Source organism: Python bivittatus, unplaced genomic scaffold (genome assembly GCF_059951505.1).
Source record: "Python bivittatus isolate LINGU-HERP-01145 unplaced genomic scaffold, Pbiv_v1 ctg000080_np1212, whole genome shotgun sequence".
Classification (NCBI taxonomy): Eukaryota; Metazoa; Chordata; class Lepidosauria; order Squamata; family Pythonidae; genus Python; species Python bivittatus.
Window position 1 is genome coordinate 59977651 of NW_028277035.1, and position 20251 is coordinate 59997901.

At 36.0% G+C, this 20251-nt stretch overlaps 1 protein-coding gene across 5 annotated transcripts in view; it reads right to left on the bottom strand.

Annotated features, from left to right (window-relative positions):
- TASOR (transcription activation suppressor) overlaps positions 1–20140 on the bottom strand; it is a 77236-nt gene extending 57096 nt beyond the window's left edge. For 2 of the 5 annotated variants that reach the window (XM_088134195.1, XM_088134196.1), the window contains exons 1-7: positions 19492–20137; positions 13240–13385; positions 11593–11685; positions 9838–9910; positions 8905–8996; positions 8182–8349; positions 3335–3456 (exon numbers count right to left, since the gene is read on the bottom strand). In XM_088134195.1, coding sequence (XP_087990321.1) covers positions 3335–3456; positions 8182–8349; positions 8905–8996; positions 9838–9910; positions 11593–11685; positions 13240–13385; positions 19492–19858 — 1061 coding nt within the window. In that variant the 5' untranslated portion in view covers positions 19859–20137. Of the gene's footprint in view, positions 1–3334; positions 3457–8181; positions 8350–8904; positions 8997–9837; positions 9911–11592; positions 11686–13239; positions 13386–19491 lie in introns of all 5 variants that reach the window. The other 3 variants (XM_088134198.1, XM_088134194.1, XM_088134197.1) reach the window with 3 other exon arrangements.
- Between the last annotated feature and the right edge of the window lie 111 nt (positions 20141–20251).

The following is a 20251-nucleotide window of genomic DNA, read 5'->3' on the forward strand; positions in this document are numbered from 1 at the left end:
AGAGACAAAATGAGAAAAAAAATCCAGAAAATCACATTGTCTGATTTTTAAAGAATTTATTTGCAAATCATGGTGGAAAATAAGTATTTGGTCACCTACAAACAAGCAAGATGTCTGGCTCTCACAGACCTGTAACTACTTCTTTAAGAGGCTCCTCTGTCCTCCACTTGTTACCTGTAGTAATGGCACCTGTTTGACCTTGTTATCAGTATAAAAGACACCTGTCCACAACCTCAAACAGTCACACTCCAAACTCCACTATGGCCAAGACCAAAGAGCTGTTGAAGGACACCAGAAACAAAATTGTAGACCTGCACCAGGCTGGGAAGACTGAATCTGCAATAGGCAAGCAGCTTGGTGTGAAGAAATCAACTGTGGGAGCAATAATTAGAAATGGAAGACATACAAGACCACTGATAATCTCCCTCGATCTGGGGCTCCATGCAAGATCTCACCCTGTGGGGTCAAAATGATCACAAGAATGGTGAGCAAAAATCCCGGAACCACATGGGGGGACCTAGTGAATGACCTGCAGAGAGCTGGGACCAAAGTAACAAAGGCTACCATCAGTAACACACTATGCTGCCAGGGACTCAAATCCTGCAGTGCCAGATGTGTCCCCCTGCTTAAGCCAGTACATGTCCGGGCCTGTCTGAAGTTTGCTAGAGAGCATTTGGATGATCCAGAAGAGGATTGGGAGAATGTCATATGGTCAGATGAAACCAAAGTAGAATGTTTTGGCCTAAACTCAACTCATCGGGTTTGGAGGAGAGAGAATGCTGAGTTGCATCCAAAGAACACCATACCTACTGTGAAGCATGGGGGTGGAACATCATGCTTTGGGGCTGTTTTTCTGCAAAGGGACCAGGACGACTGATCCGTGTAAAGGAAAGAATGAATGGGGCCATGTATCGTGAGATTTTGAGTGAACACCTCCTTCCATCAGCAAGGGCATTGAAGATGAAACATGGCTGGGTCTTTCAGCATGACAATGATCCCAAACACACCGCCCGGGCAATGAAGGAGTGGCTTCGTAAGAAGCATTTCAAGGTCCTGGAGTGGCCTAGCCAGTCTCTAGATCTCAACCCTATGGAAAACCTTTGGAGGGAGTTGAAAGTCCGTGTTGCCCAGCGACAGCCCCAAAACATCGCTGCTCTAGAGGAGATCTGCATGGAGGAATGGGCCAAAACACCAACAGTGTGTGAAAACCTTGTGAAGACTTACAGAAAACGTTTGACCTCTGTCATTGCCAACAAAGGATATATAACTTTTGATATGAACTTTTGAGTATTGACCAAATACTTATTATCTCAAAGTATTGAGATGAACTTTTGATATTGACCAAATACTTATTTTCCACCATGATTTGCAAATAAATTCTTTAAAAATCAGACAATGTGATTTTCTGGATTTTTCCCCCCATTTTGTCTCCCATAGTTGAGGTATACCTATGATGAAAATTACAGGCCTCTCTCATCTTTTTAAGTGGGAGAACTTGCACAATTGGTGGCTGACTAAATACTTTTTTGCCCCACTGTATATAGGACATATATATTTCACTGACCACCCACAACCCATCAGCTATTTCCACACCTTCCAAAACAATAAAAAGATAGTGGAGGTTTCTTGGTTAAAGATACTTGTTAAAGCTATACATTTTTGAACATTGTAACCAAGTAATGACTGAAGTCACTTGCAGGAAAGGAAGTATTTCTTGTGTCTCTGCCAGGGATCAGCTGAAACTGAAATGCTTTCTTCCTACCAGGCTATCTGAAAAGATTAAGGAGGGCTTAACCAAATTAACAAGACTACCCCAAAATTGTAAACCTTGTGGATGTGTCAAATTTATCTATAGATCAACTTTTATTCTCTGATTATTCCTTTTAATCAGAGAGGTGTTGTTATTATCTGCATTTGTAATTTATCTTCCATTTGGCTCAGGAAGAATGTTCATTTTCCTTAAATCCAGTTTGTCAATTGTTGGTCAATTGGTTGCTGCAACAGACACCTTCCCTAGTCTAAGCAAATAAATAAATAAATAAAATCTAAATGTCCCTCATTATTTCCGAAATATATCCAACTAATTATTTCTTAGAATTTCAGCAAAGCAACAAATCCCAAAGGGAAACTATGGAATACACAAAGAGAGCATGCATAAAATCCTCTGGATAGTACCACCCTTAATACATGTTATAGTAATAATAATACACAGAATAAACTAATCATGAAGCATTAAATATTTTGATGAAATAAGATGAATTATCTTTTTCACATGGATGTTCCAAACTAATATACCAAGAATCTCAACCATTTATCCACACAAAGCAAGTTTATATAACCTGAACTTCATTAAACCAAACTGAGGCCACCAAGGATTCTATTAATGGGAAGCTATCATTCATTTGATAACTCAATTATCACTATACTGCAGTTTTAAGTGTCACTTCCCGGACATGTTCAGGATTATAGTTAGGATTTTGGAGGCTTCCTGTTTCTATTTCTTGGCCAATCACTTGTTTGTTACAACTTAAATAGTTTGTCATTATTTTGCTGAAGATTTTGAAGTTTGCAGTGTTTCCAACAATTACTTTCTCCCTTAAAATAAAACACCTTCCCCAATGTCTATGACAAGTAATCAAAAGGTTTTAATTTTGGCACTGTAAATATGAATCAAGCAACATCCCAAGGTTATTACCATCTGAACCAAAACCCTAAAATACACTTAGCAGCAGCACCTTAACTTATTTGAATCACTGGGGTGGGGCAGAAAAAGAAAGCAACTGAGAATTGGAAGGGAGCCTTTCAGGGTATTCTGTGGTCAGAGATTGGGACACACTAAAATACCAGTGGGCTGATGTTAAGCATAGCTAAGAGACATGAAAATATGTACCAATTTTTTTCAAGAAAAAAAATTCATATATATATATATCCCATGAAAAAAGAAAATTAATATCTGAGCCTGTTACAACCTGTTGTAATACTTGAGCCTGTTACAACCCCAGAAATTATAGAAAGCGCAAGGTTGTCTTCATTTAGTACTAGGCATGAAAGTGTATCTCTCAGATGTATGTTACAGCTGATATTATTGGCATGATGTGCAGGCTAATGGCTGTAAAAAACTGAATATGGCTTTTTCCATGTTGTAGAACAAACTGCTTCTGGAGTTGAAAGAAGCCTTCTCACTACAGTTTAGGGAGAATTTAAAACCTACTTGTTTATACAAATACTACCAGCTATTTTAACAGAGTGTAAGGGCTGTGAATAGCATATAAATGGTTTGATTAAATAAAAGTTGTATTATACTTGTATTAATATAAGTAAAGCCTTTACTCACCTTACTTGAGGCAAGTACTTTTGCATTTTTTCACCCTTGTACAAAAACGATACAACAGCATACGGGCACACATGTCTTGGTCTATGCCTGATCTCATGAAAGTGATATTCATAGAAATAATACTGGAAACAAATTCATAACAAACAAGTTTGACTTTCCATATATCCATAATTTTGTCTGTTATTTACTGGTTCTCAAACTTAATTAGATGATCAGTGAAATACAGTTCTAGTTTTGCTGAAATTTACCTCAGTGCTGATATAATAAAAGCAATGTTGGGAACAAAAAACAATTTGCCAAACACATATCTGTAAAATAATTTAGAAATATGCTCAATTATACAAGTTCAGTGGAATCATACATACATACATACATACATACATACATACATACATACATAGCAATCACACTATTACCTTTAAGGTAAGCAAGATTATTCACAGTGCAGAAAAGGAGTAGGAAATAATAAATCAAATAAAGCCATGAGAGAAGAGAAATATACCTAAATCTAGTTTGCACCAACTCATTCAGTAGACTTTCCATAATTTTTTATTACTGCAGATCATTCTTGCTTTCACCATATCTATAATCATTTCATAAATTGTCTTTTGTTCTTTGAACTACTCATTTTTCTCTTTTTGAAGATCTATCAGCTCCATTCCCAACCATGACCTTCTTAGTCTTTCCACTCCTTTTCACAAATTAAATCTTCCTGCATATATTGTTTTGCAATTCAGTCATTCATTCTTTCCAGCAAAACCACCTGAATATACTTCTTTCATCCTGGTCATTTACTTTTGTATTCAATCCACTAATTTAGCACCCCAAATTCTTGCCCTTGTCTCTTAATTTACCACAAACACTTAATTAACACACTTCCATTGCATGAAACCTATTTTTATGTTTCTCCTGACATACTTAATTCCCATTTCCAAGTAACAAAATGGGTAAAAGAACACTCTTATACACAGTTATTTTTCTCATCTATAGACATTCCTCACAATAGACCACATACTTCCCACAACCTTTCTATCAATATCTACATATGATCAAATTTCTTCATCCATTTTCCCATCATTAGTAAACATTTCACCAAGATACACAATTCATCTGCTTGCTATAGTTTGTAATATGTAATTTGAATTGTTCATTCCATTTTTCTGTTAAATGCAACTAACTTGGTCTTCAATACATTAATTTTCAGATCCATACTCTTCTCACTGCATCTAACATTTGCTCCAAATCATTTGGGTTCTCAGCTAGTAACATGGCAGTTTCTACAAAGAAGTACATACATTTATATTCCCAACCAACATGTGACCCCATAAGAATTCTTCATGCATTTATCCATAAATACAACCAGGGAATATCACACACCTTGTTTTATTCCTTGTTCAATGTTAAACCATTCACTGAGCACTCAATTTATTTTCAAGCATGCTTTCCTTCCACTATCTGCAGTCGGCATCCAACCTTCAACTTGATAATGATGCAAAAAAAATCATAATTCAATTGAATTGCTCTCTCTAAATCAACATACAGTGATGCTTAAATGTTTTTGAATCCTTTTGAATTTTCAATATTTCTGCATAAATATGAGCTAAAACGTAATCTGTTCTCCACACAATTTATTGAGGAAAATGATCCAAAGCTACAAATTTTAATGTGACAAAAGTATGTGAACCTTTACTTTCAGTAACTGGTGTGCCCCCTTTGGGCAGCAATAACTGCAACTAAACGTTTCCAGTAACTGTTGATCAGTCCTGTACATCAGCTTGGAGGAATTTTAACCCATTCCTTCTTATAGAACAACTTCAACTCAGGGATGTTGGTAGGCTCCCATCTTGAGCTTCGGTTCACAGTTGGATACCTTGACATTTTCCTGTAGAATTGGCTGGTAGAATTCATAGTTCCATCAACGATGGCAAGCTGTCCAGGTCCACAGGCAGCAAAGCAGGCCCAAACCATGATACCGCCACCGCCATGTTTCACAGGTGGGATAAGGTTCTTATGCTAGAATGCAGTATTTGCCTTTTGCCAAACTTAATGTTTTTCATTCAAGCTAAAAAGTTCCATTTTGGTCTCATCCATCCACAGAACATTCTTCCAATTGCCTTCTGGGTTCTCCACGTGGTTTTACTGTAGACGGGCAGCAATGTTCTTTTTGGAGAGCAGTGGCTTTCTCCTTGCAACTCTGCCATGCACATCATTGTTGTTGAGTGTTCTCCTGATGGTGGTCTCATGAACACTGATATTCGCCAATGTAAGAGAGGCCTTTAGTTCCTTAGATATTACCTGGGGTTCTCTGAGACCTTCTGGAATATTACATGCCTTGCTCTTGCTGTGATCATGGCTACTCAACCACTCCTGGGAAGGATAACAATGGTGCTGAATTGCCTCCATTTGTACACAATCTGCCTGACAGTGGACTAGTGGAGTCCAAAGTCTTTGAAAACCGTTTTGCAACTTTTTCCTGCCTGATGAGTATCAACATCTCCTTTGTTCAAGCCATGACACACTTCCACATACCTGTTTTGTGAAGATTAGACTTTGATAGTGAATACTCAGAATTCTGTTCTTTAAATAATGCAGGACCTCCCACACTCACACCTAATTATCATCTTACTGATTAAAACATCTGACTCTAATTTCCCCTTCAAATGAATTTAGAGGTTCACATACTTTTGCCACACACAAATATGTAGCTTTGGATAATTTTCCTCAATGACTAAATGAACAAGTATGTTTTTGACTCATTTGTTCTCTTTATCTAGTTTTAAGAGGTATGGAGAACAGATAATATTTTAGATCACATTCATGCAGAAATACTGAACATTTGAAAAATTCAAAAGGGTTCACAAACTTTTAAGCACCACTGCACATATTCTTTCTTCCTCACATGTATACATTTCTCAACGACATTCTAAAGAGCAAAAATCTTCCCACATGTTTCTCAGCATAAAGCCACAGTGCATTTCCCAAATGTTGGTCATTGTTACCATTGTACCCTTTCACAATTCTGCCAAACACTTCCTAGGCAATTTCACAAAGTAAAATTAGTGAAATTTGTAGGTTTTACACTCTCTTTTATTACCTTTCTTTCAGTATTGATTATTTGTATGTCAGGTGGATTTATTCCATTTCTCAGGCACAGACCCAGGGTTCAATGTTAGCCATGTAATATAGCTACTCCATATGCAACCACATTCAAATTTTAACATTTCTTCAGTTACACTGTCTATACTTGCCGCCTTCCATTTTTCAACATTATCACAGCATTTGACTTCTGCGTTGCCATTTTTTTCTTCAACACTAATATTTACAGAATTCCACTCTTTGACATATCACTATCATTCCCATACAAATGTCTAAAATACATTTTCCAGCATTTTCTCACTTCAGTTTCATCCCAATAATCTCACACATTTATTTTTAATTCCAGTCATTCTGTTGAGGCCCCTTTTTTACCCTTATTTATCCACTTCCAAAGCAATTTTTAAAAATTTACATCAAAATTACTCAGCATTTTCTCTGCCTCTTTTCTTCTTAACCATTCTTTATTCTCTCTTTTTCTCATCTATATCTTCAGTAGCAATCATTCACTTATATGCATTATTTCTCACTTACAGCCCTTTTCAATTCACTGCTGCACAGAGGATGCTTTTACATAGTTCCTGTTAGTTAACTCTATGTATTTGTGTAACAGTATTCTTTTCACTATATCCCAAGTAGCTTCCACATCTCTTTTCTTGTGTCTAGTATCCATTCATTTTGTGGGAAAATTATCTTCTAGTAGTTTTCGTACAGGACTCATATTTCTTCATCCTGCAGTCATTCTACTTTCAGCCTCATTTCTTTCACTTCTTTCCTGATCTTTCAGGCCTGCATTTTCTCAGGATCCACTCTAGATACTACCAAAAACCAGTCTGCTTCACATTTAGAATCTCTCACATCTCTGCATCTTTTACTGATTCAACCTCTTAAAATAAACAATCAAATCATCCTTTTTGAGTTACTCCTTTTCCATGAATAGCCTTGCTTAAATCATGTATTCAAAATGAACAGAACTTTTTCTAAGCAGGTGTTCACCAAACAGTCACTATTCATATTCACTCTCATGTCTCCAAATGGCCCAATAACTTTTTGTCTCAATTTTTTCCCTGAACAGCAATTATTTGGAATGGTGAATAGTTTTCTCCCAAACTCATCTCTTTCATTATCACCTCACTGGAGCATAACACACAATCTACAACCACACAACACCAATCCATACTTTCTGATACATATTTTAACCCTTTCATTCATAAGTAACTTTCCACTTTCACTTCACCTATTCATCGACTTCAGTCCACAAGATCAAACTTTTTTTTACATCTATTACATCCTTCCATTTTTTTAGTTTCACATTTATAACTTATCTATTTTTCTTTCATTTGTGCACTTTACTTTTTATTCCTCTTGCATTCCAAGTTGTAACCTTCCACATGCTATAGTCATCATCAGAGGGGCTCTTCGGTCAATCAAGGCTTGCACATAACCCTTTTTAGTAAGGCAGAGTAATAGACTAAATTATCAGACCTAGTGGTATATATGCAACCTTCCCAGCTAACAGTAAGGACAGTATCAATCAGTTATGGCACATTTTTGCCAGTATGCCACAAGTACAACCAAAGCCCAATATTATTCCAAGCTCATTCATGCTATTCTATAAAGTCAGGATTTCTAACCTCACAATCCAACATACTGTTGCCCAAGTCTCACAAATTAGAAGGTACTTTTCTATTACTACATTAAACAATTATGAAATTAAGGCAAGCATATATATATTTTCAAGTTATTCTTTTTACCTGTGTACGTTCATATGCTCTGTAATTACGGCTGGACGTAATTTTGTTTGCAGTTTTTGAAACATGGCATTCATGTTTTGGTGTAGGATCAAATGCATTTTTAACAGCTGAGTCCATTACATTCACTGTCTGGTTATCATATTTATCATATATAGTCTTCATTTTTCCCTAAAATATTAGCAAATGGTTATTAAAATTATACAAGGCAAAATGCAAGCCCACAACATTTTCCATCCTATAAAGTCACACACAACACTATAAAACATTATAGTTCACTTAATCAATATAACCTTCAGCTTAATCAAAGATGATTCAAGTAGATTTCATCTGAAACAGCATTAATACTGTCTAAATTACCAGTGCTCTTTTTAATCCTATGGAATTAAGTCATACTGATCTACAACATCCCTTAATAACAGATATTTCCAAAAGAAGAGAATATGTGTAGCTCAGGGTTGAACTGTGGAATCCTTGGTGCTCTCTGAGCTTGGTTGTTTACATATGTTTCACTACCCAACTAGGGAACATCATCAGCATCATCAGTGCTTTTAATAGATGTTTAAATTTTAAAATATTGTAATCACATTTATACAGAGAAAAGTTATTTAAAGTGCTTTATTCAGATGGATTGTGTTAAAAAACAAGGTGTTATATTGATTTATTATTTCCCCTTAAGACATAAGATGAACCCTTAACAAACTTAAGTGAAATCCAAAAACTTACCTTTATTACTTTAAAAATAACAATATCACCAGTTGCACTAGCTTCCAGAGGATTAGCCTGTAACAAGTCAGCGTATCTGGAAAGATATACACCTGTAAGATGTGAAAAAAAAGTATGTCAACAAATGACATTTACGAAATTATTTTCTGGTAATGTGTAAGAAATGTCAAAATGGCCATTACCACATAGTGTACTTTATTTATATATATATATATATATATATATATATATATATATAACAGATAGAATCCAATGGTATCTTTCCAGTAACAGAAGCTGCTTCCAGTGACAGAATAGTAGTGTATTTGCACTATTTTCTGCATCCCAAGCAAGCTGTGTGCTAGAAGGAGGGTTGTTAATCATCACTTTAGAGCAGATTTTGAAAGTGTGTTCAGGAATATAAAGACATCTTTCTGTGTAAGAGGACATCCCCCTTTATGATACTAGATTTTATCCTAAAACATTCTGTGACCTGAATGTTCTGAAACTGAAACCCCACCCAAATGAGTAGCAAGAGTTACATATTTAATTTAGAAAAAACAAACTTATTTAGAGAATGTGTATGCCATCCACTTCCTTAATAAGTCAGGAAGTAATCAAATCATTTAATATTTATGTGTGATAAATCAAATTATGAGTCACCAAAGTTATTTTTTATTTCTATAAGAATTCTTTTTATGATAAGCTATTGAGAAGTTATTCAGATTAAAGCAGAAAATGAACAAGTCAGGCTGGTAACCAATTCAGAAATTCAGGGTAGGTCAGCTGGACAAAGTTGATGTTCTGTGCACCTACACTAAACTTACCATAAGATTGTCTATCCAAGATAGAAAAAACAAATATGGTTAAAATTGTATTAATCAGAAATAATATGTCTTCTGCCTTCATATTTCTAGTTGCCACATATTTAACAACAAAGAAAGATATAGTTACCCATGGAAGGACTGCCAAGAACTGTTATCTTGGAATGGCCCACCAGTAAGCCATTTTCACATATATTTTGCACCTGAAATTAAACATGATTTAATATACCAAAATCATACAGAGTTTGTGACACCATAATGATTGACCAATTGCTATTATCATATTAGTCTTCAATGTATTTTTTGTTTGTTTTGCTACAAACTACCTTCTGAAATAATAATATTAGGACAGATGGTTTTAGAAAACATACAGTTCAACATTAGTTGAATGTTATCCTTACACAGTACATTTTTAGTTACAGTAATCCCTTGATTTAATGGATAAATCGGGGTAGGATTGTCTGTTTAAGATGAATGTCCATTAAATGGTGAAGCAGATTTTTTGAGACCCAAAACATACTCACACCAAAAAAGGGGATAGGACATTCAAGTCATAGCTGAGGAGCAAGAACTGCAGACATTCAAACACCAGCACAACAACTGAAGACGATCCCAGCAAACATAAGCATGGCAGATCAAAATGCCAAAGGTCCATCATACTTATGGTTTGCCAAAGTCACCTTCAATCAAAGTGCTGGCACTCAAATGCCCGTGATCTGCATTTCTCTTGTTCATCAGCTGCAATTCAAATTTCTGTCCATTAAATCCCATTCTGGTAGACCAAGATTTACTGTATTAAACTTCCAGCATTGATTGGCACAGATTGTTCAATAACATTTGAAGTGCTCAAAGAGCAAATATGTCAGAAGCCACTAATATTTACATAGGGAGTGCTTGATGACCTCTTTTACCACAGTATTACTGAAGCAAATAAAGTAGATAATTACAATCTTGTCTTTGTGCTTGTTAGGCACTCCCAGTATTTTAGTAGTTGCAATCGCAAAACAAGATAATTAAAACTTCCCTTCTCCTTCCTTGCTGGGTACGGAAATATCTGGCTTTGCCTTTCTGCTTAGCAGTAAAGTGCAACGTTTCTGCAGTGCAAATCCTTCAAAAATGGCACATCAAAAAGTGTGGGACCACAAAAGCACACTTCTTTTCCAATAATGAAAATGGCAGCATCTTTTTCAAAGCCTGCACACCTGCTTCAGAAGCAGTCTTCAGCTATTTCTATATGCTGAATAAAGTGACATGCATATGGAGATAGCACCCACTGGAACATGGAAAGATGTGGCTGCGTTAACAATTCAAAAACAAGTACTCAATACTACATTACTACATGCTCTAAAGCATCTCTTTCAAAGGATCTGCACAGCCCTCCTACTCTGTAGTCATTCCAAGTACCAAGCAAACAAATAGCCAAAATAAACCTATAACCCCAACCTCACAAGCTCAATACAGATAAAAGATGTAGGGGATCAATTTTGCCTCAAAAAGTCTCTCACCCTCCTCCAAACTGAAGTGACAAGCAGATTTTGCCTAATTCTGTACTTTATTTCAGAGACACAAAATTAGGAAACCTGCCAATGAAGGAAATGTATGTTCATGCAGCAATAAGATTTTGTCTGACTGCTAAACATTTATCACCCACCCATTTTCTGCATCCTCATGTTTGTCTTTTATAGTAGCATATATATATTTCATCTTCTACTATAACAGAAGTTAACATTAACTTCTCAGTATTAAGAATTTGCTTAACAACATTCTTCCAGATACGCAGACAGATTATTTATTTATTTTCTTTTATGATTCAACTCTGTTGACTTGGGGGAGAAGACCAACAAGTGATACTTTAGAAGTTACTTAAGAAAAATTACATTCTTACCAACAAACGATCAACCTTTAGAAATGCATATGCCTCAGCAAGCTCTTTCTCTGATCTGCCATCTTGTTTCAATTCTTTTCGTTTTTCTATGAACTTAAAAAAGACAAATATATTGAACAAAAACTAGTACATTTAAAGTTAACAGCATACACTAAAACCCCTTAAATCTTGCAGAAAGATAAAGAAAGTGATAAAATACATATTTTGGGACCTGTTTTTAGCCTCAAAAGTGTCTAGGGATGAGAGTGAAGGTTAGATTTTTCAGGACAGATGGGAGAATACACACTGATTTAAAAAATCATTTCTACTCTGTTGTCTTTCAGCCAGAACAGAAGGTTCTGAAGGGAAGGCATGGGGAAGCAAAATATTCTTTTTCTGCAAATAAATTGCCATTCTCATGCAACTTGCAAATCTGATACATGATACTCAAAATTCTATATTTAAAATGACTATCTACAACTCTCAGTATAAACTGAGTATTTACACAACGTACATATTACATACTCCTTTGGGAATTTCATCAATAACCTAAGTATTATTCATGTTAGAACCAGAATACAAAAAGTTGCATTGTACACATAAAACGTCAACACTGTAATTTCTAGTTCCTATACAATTCATGTATTTATGTAGCTCTTATCAACTTCAAGCATACGTGCACCCGCGCCCACACACAAACATACATATATGTAGAAATATAATTTACAATTTATTACCTTTGCCACATATTCCTTATTATTGATTAGCCATTAGGCCATATCAAAGTACAGAATATTTTTGCCAATATTAAACATAGAAGACCTTAATATTAAATAATCAGCTTAAGACTGAAACTTTTATTGCATAACAAATATTTTGTTGTAATTTGCAGCTGCTTCTTAATGTTATATTCAGCTCTGGATATAAAAGCTAAATAATTCTATGCTTATTAACATCGTTTTAAATCATAATTAATACTGATATATTTTTTAAAATCTTTATTGGTCAAAATTATCTGAACATTAGAGTGTTAACAATCTGTTTTCAACGCTGTATAAATACCACTTATCAAAATAATATAATGTATTATGTCTTATAACAAGATAATGAAACAAATTAAATTTTACAAAATTAGGAGTACTTTTTAATTGCAATGACACGAATGGGCTTCCATTTCACGTATCCTTTCAATATGTATGTGTGTGTGTGTGTGTGTGTGTGCGCACACGCACCTTCAATCAGTGTTGACTCCTGGCAACTGCTTGGACTAGTCCCTACAGTTTACTTGGCAAGTTTTTTTCAGAAGTGGCTTGCCATTGCCCCCTTCCTAGGGCTGAGAGAGACTGACTGGCCTAAGGTCATCCAGATGGCTTTGTGCCTAAGGCAGGACTTGAACTCATGGTCTCTTGGTTTCTAGCCTGGTGCCTTAACCACTACATCAAACTGTCATTCTTCAATATGTACAATACTAAAATTAAAAGGTTTTAGAATGGAAATACATTTTTATAATTTTTGCTGTACTTCTACATTACTGAAGCATATCATAATTTCAATCATCTAAATAAGTTCTACTGGCTTCAGACCGGAGGTTTTCCAGTACTCCCTGGATATATCTTAAGTTTCTGCATGGATAGCACTTAATTATGTACATTGATAATATATACTCACCTCCTTTTCCAACAGTTCACTATGAATCAAACTGGCTTTTTTGTATGTGAATCTGTCTTTTGAAAGGACATCTAAATATGATGAATGCAAAATATTCACAATGTCTTCAAATTCACGGGATTCTTTTGTTATAGGCTGAAAAAGAGCTACAGAGAGAGAGAAAATTATCATTTCCCCAATAGGAAATGGTCACTCCTGGAGTTTAATAAAACTTATAAAACTTTAGAAACTAAAACATAAAACTAAAACATTCAATCAGTAAAACTCCAAGGTAAAGATAAAAGGAGTGGGTTAAAAGGTAAGTTAGTAAATCAGAAATCTAACTATTATCCTAATAGCATAGAAAAACATGAGAACTTAGGTGAAAAGCTGCTTCTCCTACACCATAATTCAAATGGCTTACTTGTTCCTTTATTCTTACCATTGTGTAACTGAACTTAAGGTTCTGGATCTCCTTACTAAATTCTATAGAAATAAATCAGACTTTGTTCTTGGCTTATACATTTTGGATTGTTTTGAAGTATAAAACCAACATACTAGGTTCAGCAAATATTCTATTTCTGGATTATGTTATTTATTCATAAAATAGTGGAGCAATGCACAAACATGCTGCTTCTATCCAACCAATCAGGCTAACACAACAATTCTGGTATACTGCTACAAACAAGAATTCTTAATGTTAAGAAATCCAACATATTGCAATTATGTATTTTTTGCAGTATGAAAGAATTCCAATGCAACAACTATTAAATGGGTTAGAAAAGTATTTCACAGCATTAACAGTGATATGATCAGTTATTCCTATGAATAAATTGTAAAAAAAGGAAAGACTCCCTTGAGTTTGACTCCTGCCGATTAAATTTAATTTCCTTGTTATCAATAATTATTGCCTTCTTCCAGGATGTTTTTTCAACTTCCCCATCTACTCTATAGCTCTGGACTTTTCTGATCTTCTTACATTCAAGAACTAATCAGATTCAACTTTATTTTTTTACAAAACAATTAAATCCAAAATAATGCCATTGACTTTTTTAGGACCAGATGATGTTCCAAAAACCTTTCTACTACTCTCAAATCAACGGTGATTTTATTTACCATGGTTGACTTATACTCAATAAAGTAAACAAAGCATGCTTATTATATATACTGGATAAGTATCTGAACAGTTTTCTAGGAACCAGCAGTAGTTAAAAGGAAACATTTTATCACAGAAATTAATAAACATGGTTTGGATATTACATTCAAACACATCCCCAATCCTTCCCAGAAAAACATTTTAATGGTCTCCCACTTTCATGACGTAGAGAGATGAGGGCTTACAGGCACTGCTTTTTTCTTGCAGTGTTTCCTTTGTGGAATATTCTTCCCCCTGAGATACCATTAGCTTATATTTTAATAACTTTTCATAAACTTATCAGAAGTGTTTGATTTGTTACTGTTACAATCTGTTTTACTTATTGCTGGTTTTTTAAATAGTTTTTTGATGTCTCTTACATATTTAGCTATATGCGTATTTTTTAGTTTTGTTTTACTACTATATCATAATTGTCTTAACGTGATTACTGGAAGATACTGCAAGCCATTAATTTATTTGATTGCAGTGGGTAATAAATCAGTTAAATATTCAAATTATAGAAATTAACTACCACCTGAACAAATATTTTAAAATTTGACTAGCTTGTATGAATTCCCCCAACTTGACCATATTTTATTGTAAGTCTAATTATTATAAAACAGTAATTGTTTAAAAAAGGGGAGGGTTAGTTAATTCCCTCCACCTTCCATTTTATCCAGTTTTAAAGCCATTATCTTTCATTTTACTTACTGAAATTCAGTAGTTCACATTCTGTGCTCGACTACGTAATAAAATTCTACTGAAGTCAGTTACAATGTGATTCAGTACGCTAGGAAAAATCTAACATTAACTTAGAGCCAATTAACAAGTATGGGATTTTTTCAACCCTCTAATCATTTGTGCTTTTCTTGTTTCTTGAGTTATGTTCACTTCAACAGTAATATTCTGTATTTTTTTAAAATACTCATACCTAATTTCTGTCTTATCAAACTGTAATTATAAGAAGTAATTCAGCTAAAGTTTCTCAAAATTCAGATATAAATGCTCAGTATGTTATTAGCCATACCCAAAGTGATAGCTCCAGATGTCTTAGATTACAACTGTCAGCATGGTTAACAATCAGAAATAATGAAGTTGTAATCTAAAACACCTATTTTACTGAGTACCACACTAAGTCAGGGCAGAGCTGGGTATGTGCACTGGGTGTGAGGAAGGTGAGTAACAAAAAGTTTCCTTATGCAAAGCTTTTGTTCTACTTTTAAAAGTTTAAAAAACTCTCTCTATATAACAGGTAGCATATGGAAGAGAATGTGAAGTGCAGGTGGGCTGTGGAATGGAATGTATCCTTTTTCAGAAATAGTACAATTCAGTGCAATGGCATAGGCACCCCTGTTTTTCCGTGATCTCAAAAATTCACAAAATTCAGAATCATGGAACTCCATTTAGGAAAGAGAACAGGAAACAGTGGGGAAAAAAAGGACCCATGACTTTGTTTAAAAATTGCATTTCAGAAAGAATCCTGATGAGCTCCATAATATTCAACTTTTTAAGCTCTAAAAACCAAAGTAATTTATTCTTTGTAGTAACTGACACAACTACCAAGGTTACTGTGCCCAAGTGTATAGATTCAGATGTAGCCACCTCTAACATTTGGGTTTGGAAATTTTTGATACCAGATTGCCTATTTTTCAGCATATGAACACTGTTTCATAGAGCTTTAGCTCTTTCTATACCATCTTATATTCATAGATTGTGCACTGTATTGTTGTAACCGTTATATGTGGTCTTTGATAATAATGGTTTTAATTATTGCAGAAAACAGGTGATCCAAGAAAAAACAAGGTGTCTATGGAAAAAAATGGAATTTCCCTGTTATATATTATAACAAGAGTCACTTTTATGTGAGATGGACAGCTATATAAATGCGATAGATAGATAGATAGATAGATAGATAGATAGATAGATAGATAGATAGATAGATAGATAGATAGAATAATAAATGTCAGCATTAAATTTGATTCAACTTACTTCATACATAATATTTATATAAGAAACCTGCATAGAAAACAAAAACATGTCCTTGTATAATCAAGAATTATTTTTAGATTGTTTTTAATCTTCAATAAAGCTGCCAATTCTTTCACAAAATATAATGATGGTGAATTATACGTGTAAGATGTTGTTCATTAAATCAAAGAAAGAACACAAAGCAGCATTAGTATAAATGAAAAAGATATCTGAACAAAATGAAGTAAGAGTTCTCAGATTTGTAGTCTGGAATAACAATTTTTAAAAATCCAGATTCTATGAGAAGTTTCCTATTTTTTGTCATTTATGAAAGAATCTTATTATGTATAATCAGTTTCTTTTGAATCATAGCTTAATGCTCAGAATGTTAAACATCTAATGAAAACCCCTAAACTATCTGTCAATTCAGCACTGCCTAATCTGACTGAGAAGCAGAATGCCAGAATCTCAGAATAACGGATGTCCTACCTTATGCAGCAAAATGGATATGAAAACTCAAGGTGATGAAGAGTTAACATAAGATTGTTTGCATACAATGCTACATTCTGTAATAAGTGAGCCATGATATAAACTGGGATGAATAGAATTTTTTTCCATTTTTTTCCTTCTACATAATCAATGTTCAAGAGACGCTTCAAATGGCTTCTTCAGAAATACATCTATTTATCTCTATCTAATTATGTTATTCCATCCAGAACAAGGATTTCAGAGTTGCAACAATGGTTTACAGGAATCCTCTTGGTATATATTACAATTTGTCTAGAAATTGCACTAATTATTGTCTCCCTTACATTAGAATGCATAGAACTATCACCAAAACTCCAAAATTAAACAAGTTATTCGCTTAATGTGGCTTAAAGTTTGAAGTGATACTTCTTATACTACTCTATTCTATGAAATGGTCTCAAACATTGACTTTAGAAGCTTATTCTCTAGTTCATCCCTCTGAAAGAGAAATTATATTTCCCTCTCATTCGTCTCCAAGGAGTTCTAACTCGCCACAAACAATCTCTGGGAGGAGACTAATTACATAATCCCTCTATTAGTTTCTTCATTGCTTTGCTCTTTTTTGAGGCAAACATTTTTTACAATTCTCTGGACACAATGGTTCCCACAATATCATATTCCACCTCTTCTTTATTAGACTTCATTGCTTTATTTTAAAAAATAGGGTAAGGTGGTGGCCAGCATTTGTTTATAATTTACCATCCTCAATTTTTCTTACTAAATTTAAAATTATCTTAAAATAACATTGTTCAACTATGTAAATTTTACAGTATTCTTTTGTTAAAAACAAAAACTTGGCACCAATAGAAATGTGCTTCCAAAAGATCCAAGATATTCTACATGGTTCCAGTTCTGGAGCTAAACCCATACCAGGGTAAGTCTATGAAGGAATTTTCTTCTCTATTTCTTGAAATATGGGATTCAGATATCATCAAAAACCTGAAGAGTGAATTGACCCAGATTATCATTTTCCACTGAAGACACATCAACGATGCCAAAGAAATTAACCTTTCTGAACCTTTCTAAAAAGCCTCTTCTAAATTCAGGGTCTTAATTTTTAACAAAAAATTAAAATAAAATAAAATAACTACCAGAGTTTATATTTTCTATTTCGTCCAAAAAAAAGTGTCTAATTTCATATCTTCCCTAATTATTCCATCATGGAATGAACATCCTTCATGAAGCATCTTTGGCTATTTACAAATTGAACAGACATTTGTAAGGACAGCTGGAACATCTCTTATGCCATGGCACAATACTTTTCCATTGTTAAGGCCTGAACCCAAGGACTGATTGTCCCAATATTGGAATACAGACCAAATCAGAATAATCTTTAAGAGGAAAAAGACAATTGCTTTTTAAATGATTAACCGCAGCATTAAATATATTTAAAAGCAACACGTTCTGAAGTACATTTAGTTAACAAGAATTGGCCAATGCAAATAGCAACAAATGTTGCAGTGATAAAAGTATCTTCAAGAACCTAGAGATCCTTGTACCTCCTATGAAGAATACGCAAGGCAACAGATTAAAAACTGGCACGGGTGCAATTCATATTTCAGAGCACAAGCCTGATTATTTGTATTGGAACTAAGTCTTTGAGATGTCTGTAAGAGTATGAATCTGGATTGCTCTTCTGGTTTTCTCTTTATAATATTCCTGAGATCACGATTTTTAAACTAAATCAAAAGGCACTGTTTGGCCCATTATTATTTAAGATGATAATCAAGGAAGATTCTCAACCTAACAGAACATTTGATTCACCTGTGGTATGTAAACCAGAGATGTCAGCTTCAAGAATGGGTCAAATCAACCTACCTTGCCTTTCTCCTTATACAAGCTAAGTCTATTCTAATACTAAAGTTGATGAGTCTTCTCAAAGAATGAGAACCAGACAACGGGATTTACAAGTCTCCAAAGAACAGATGATCCCTCCCCTCCCTATCTTTACTGAGGTTTAAGAAATAATCCGCTTTTGAAGAAAAAGATTCAAAGTAGATTTTCAGTGAAAGCTAACTGAAGACAAAACGTTTTGTGCGTTGCCACAAAAGGCCACATTTACAAGGCAGACACCAAGAGCGCTAGAATCAGCAACTAAGCTTCCTTTGAGGGGCACGTGGCGCGGAACCACTTCCGTCCCGCAAAACGAGGGAGAAAAAGCGCCTTGTAGGGAGAATGAAATTCGTTTAGAGCATCTCACGGAAGTGAACGCGTTCAACGGTGTCACCCGCCTAACCTCTAAGCGGAAGATTTCCCTCCGTGGCGGAGAGCGTGAAGGAGCCAAGTCAAGCTCCCTTAAAGAGGCATCTCTTCCGCGAGCATCGGACTTGCGGCGGCATCCAGCCTTTTCCCAGCCCCCCAAATCCCATTCAGACTCTTCCGGTTCTAAGGAATCCATGTCAAACCCAAGCGGATTGCGTTTTCCAAAAGCCTCTCTCTCTCTCTTCTTCCCTGCGAGGTACAATCGTTTGCCCGGGTCGCTCTCGCTCGCCCCTCTGCGAGGCTGCCTGGACGCGGCTTTCTCCGCACCCGCCAGCAGCTGCGTGCAGCGGGGCGAGATGCCACCATGTATGCGGAGCGAAAGGGGGAAAGCGGGAGGAAGGAAAAGGAAGGGGGTGAGGATGGGGATTCGAGGAAACAACCTTTCTTTTCTCTGCTCTTCCTGGGAATCTGAAAGTTTTTCTTAAGAGGCAGATCTTCCGGGGCTCTGAGGAGCGAGGCCCCCAGCCCCTCGCTAAGGGGCTGTGGCGGTGCCTGCTCGAGGGCCGCGGAGACCCCAGTCTTGCGGTGGCCATTGCGCGGGGAGTCCCTGTCCTCTACGGCGGCAGCCCCTAGCAGCGACTCCTCATCATTTCGGCTTCTCTCAGAGCGGCCGCCATTTTGTGTGCAATCGTCCGCTTCGGCTGCTGCAGCTCCGTTCTCCCCACCGAAGAGGCCGCTGCTATCCTCCACTCGTTGAGAGGGCTCGGGCGCTTTTTCACCGCCACTCATAGCTGCGGCATCCGCCATTCAGCTGCCCAACACAGTCAAGGAAAACACTACCCTGCGGTTGTCCCCCAGCAAGACGCCCCTTCCTCAACGCCATGCACGGCGCCCGCAAACCCACCACCGCCACCCTCTTCCTAGCCAGCTACCACTTCCAGCTCTCTCCGTCCCCGCTATCACTGTAACATGGCGCTGGGGCGTCAGGAAAGAGGAGGAGCTTCTCGCTTCCTCTCGCAGCCAATCAACGCTGAGCGCTTCTTATAAATTTGAGGAGGCAGGCCGCGCGCTCTCCTTGGAGAGGTGGAAGGGCGTGAAAGCTTATGTGGTAGAGCGTGGTTTTCGTTGAAGTTCGGCTTTGTTGGTTGTCCACAGGAAATAGGCTGTAGTGTATTTTTTTGGATCAGTGTCATCGCACAA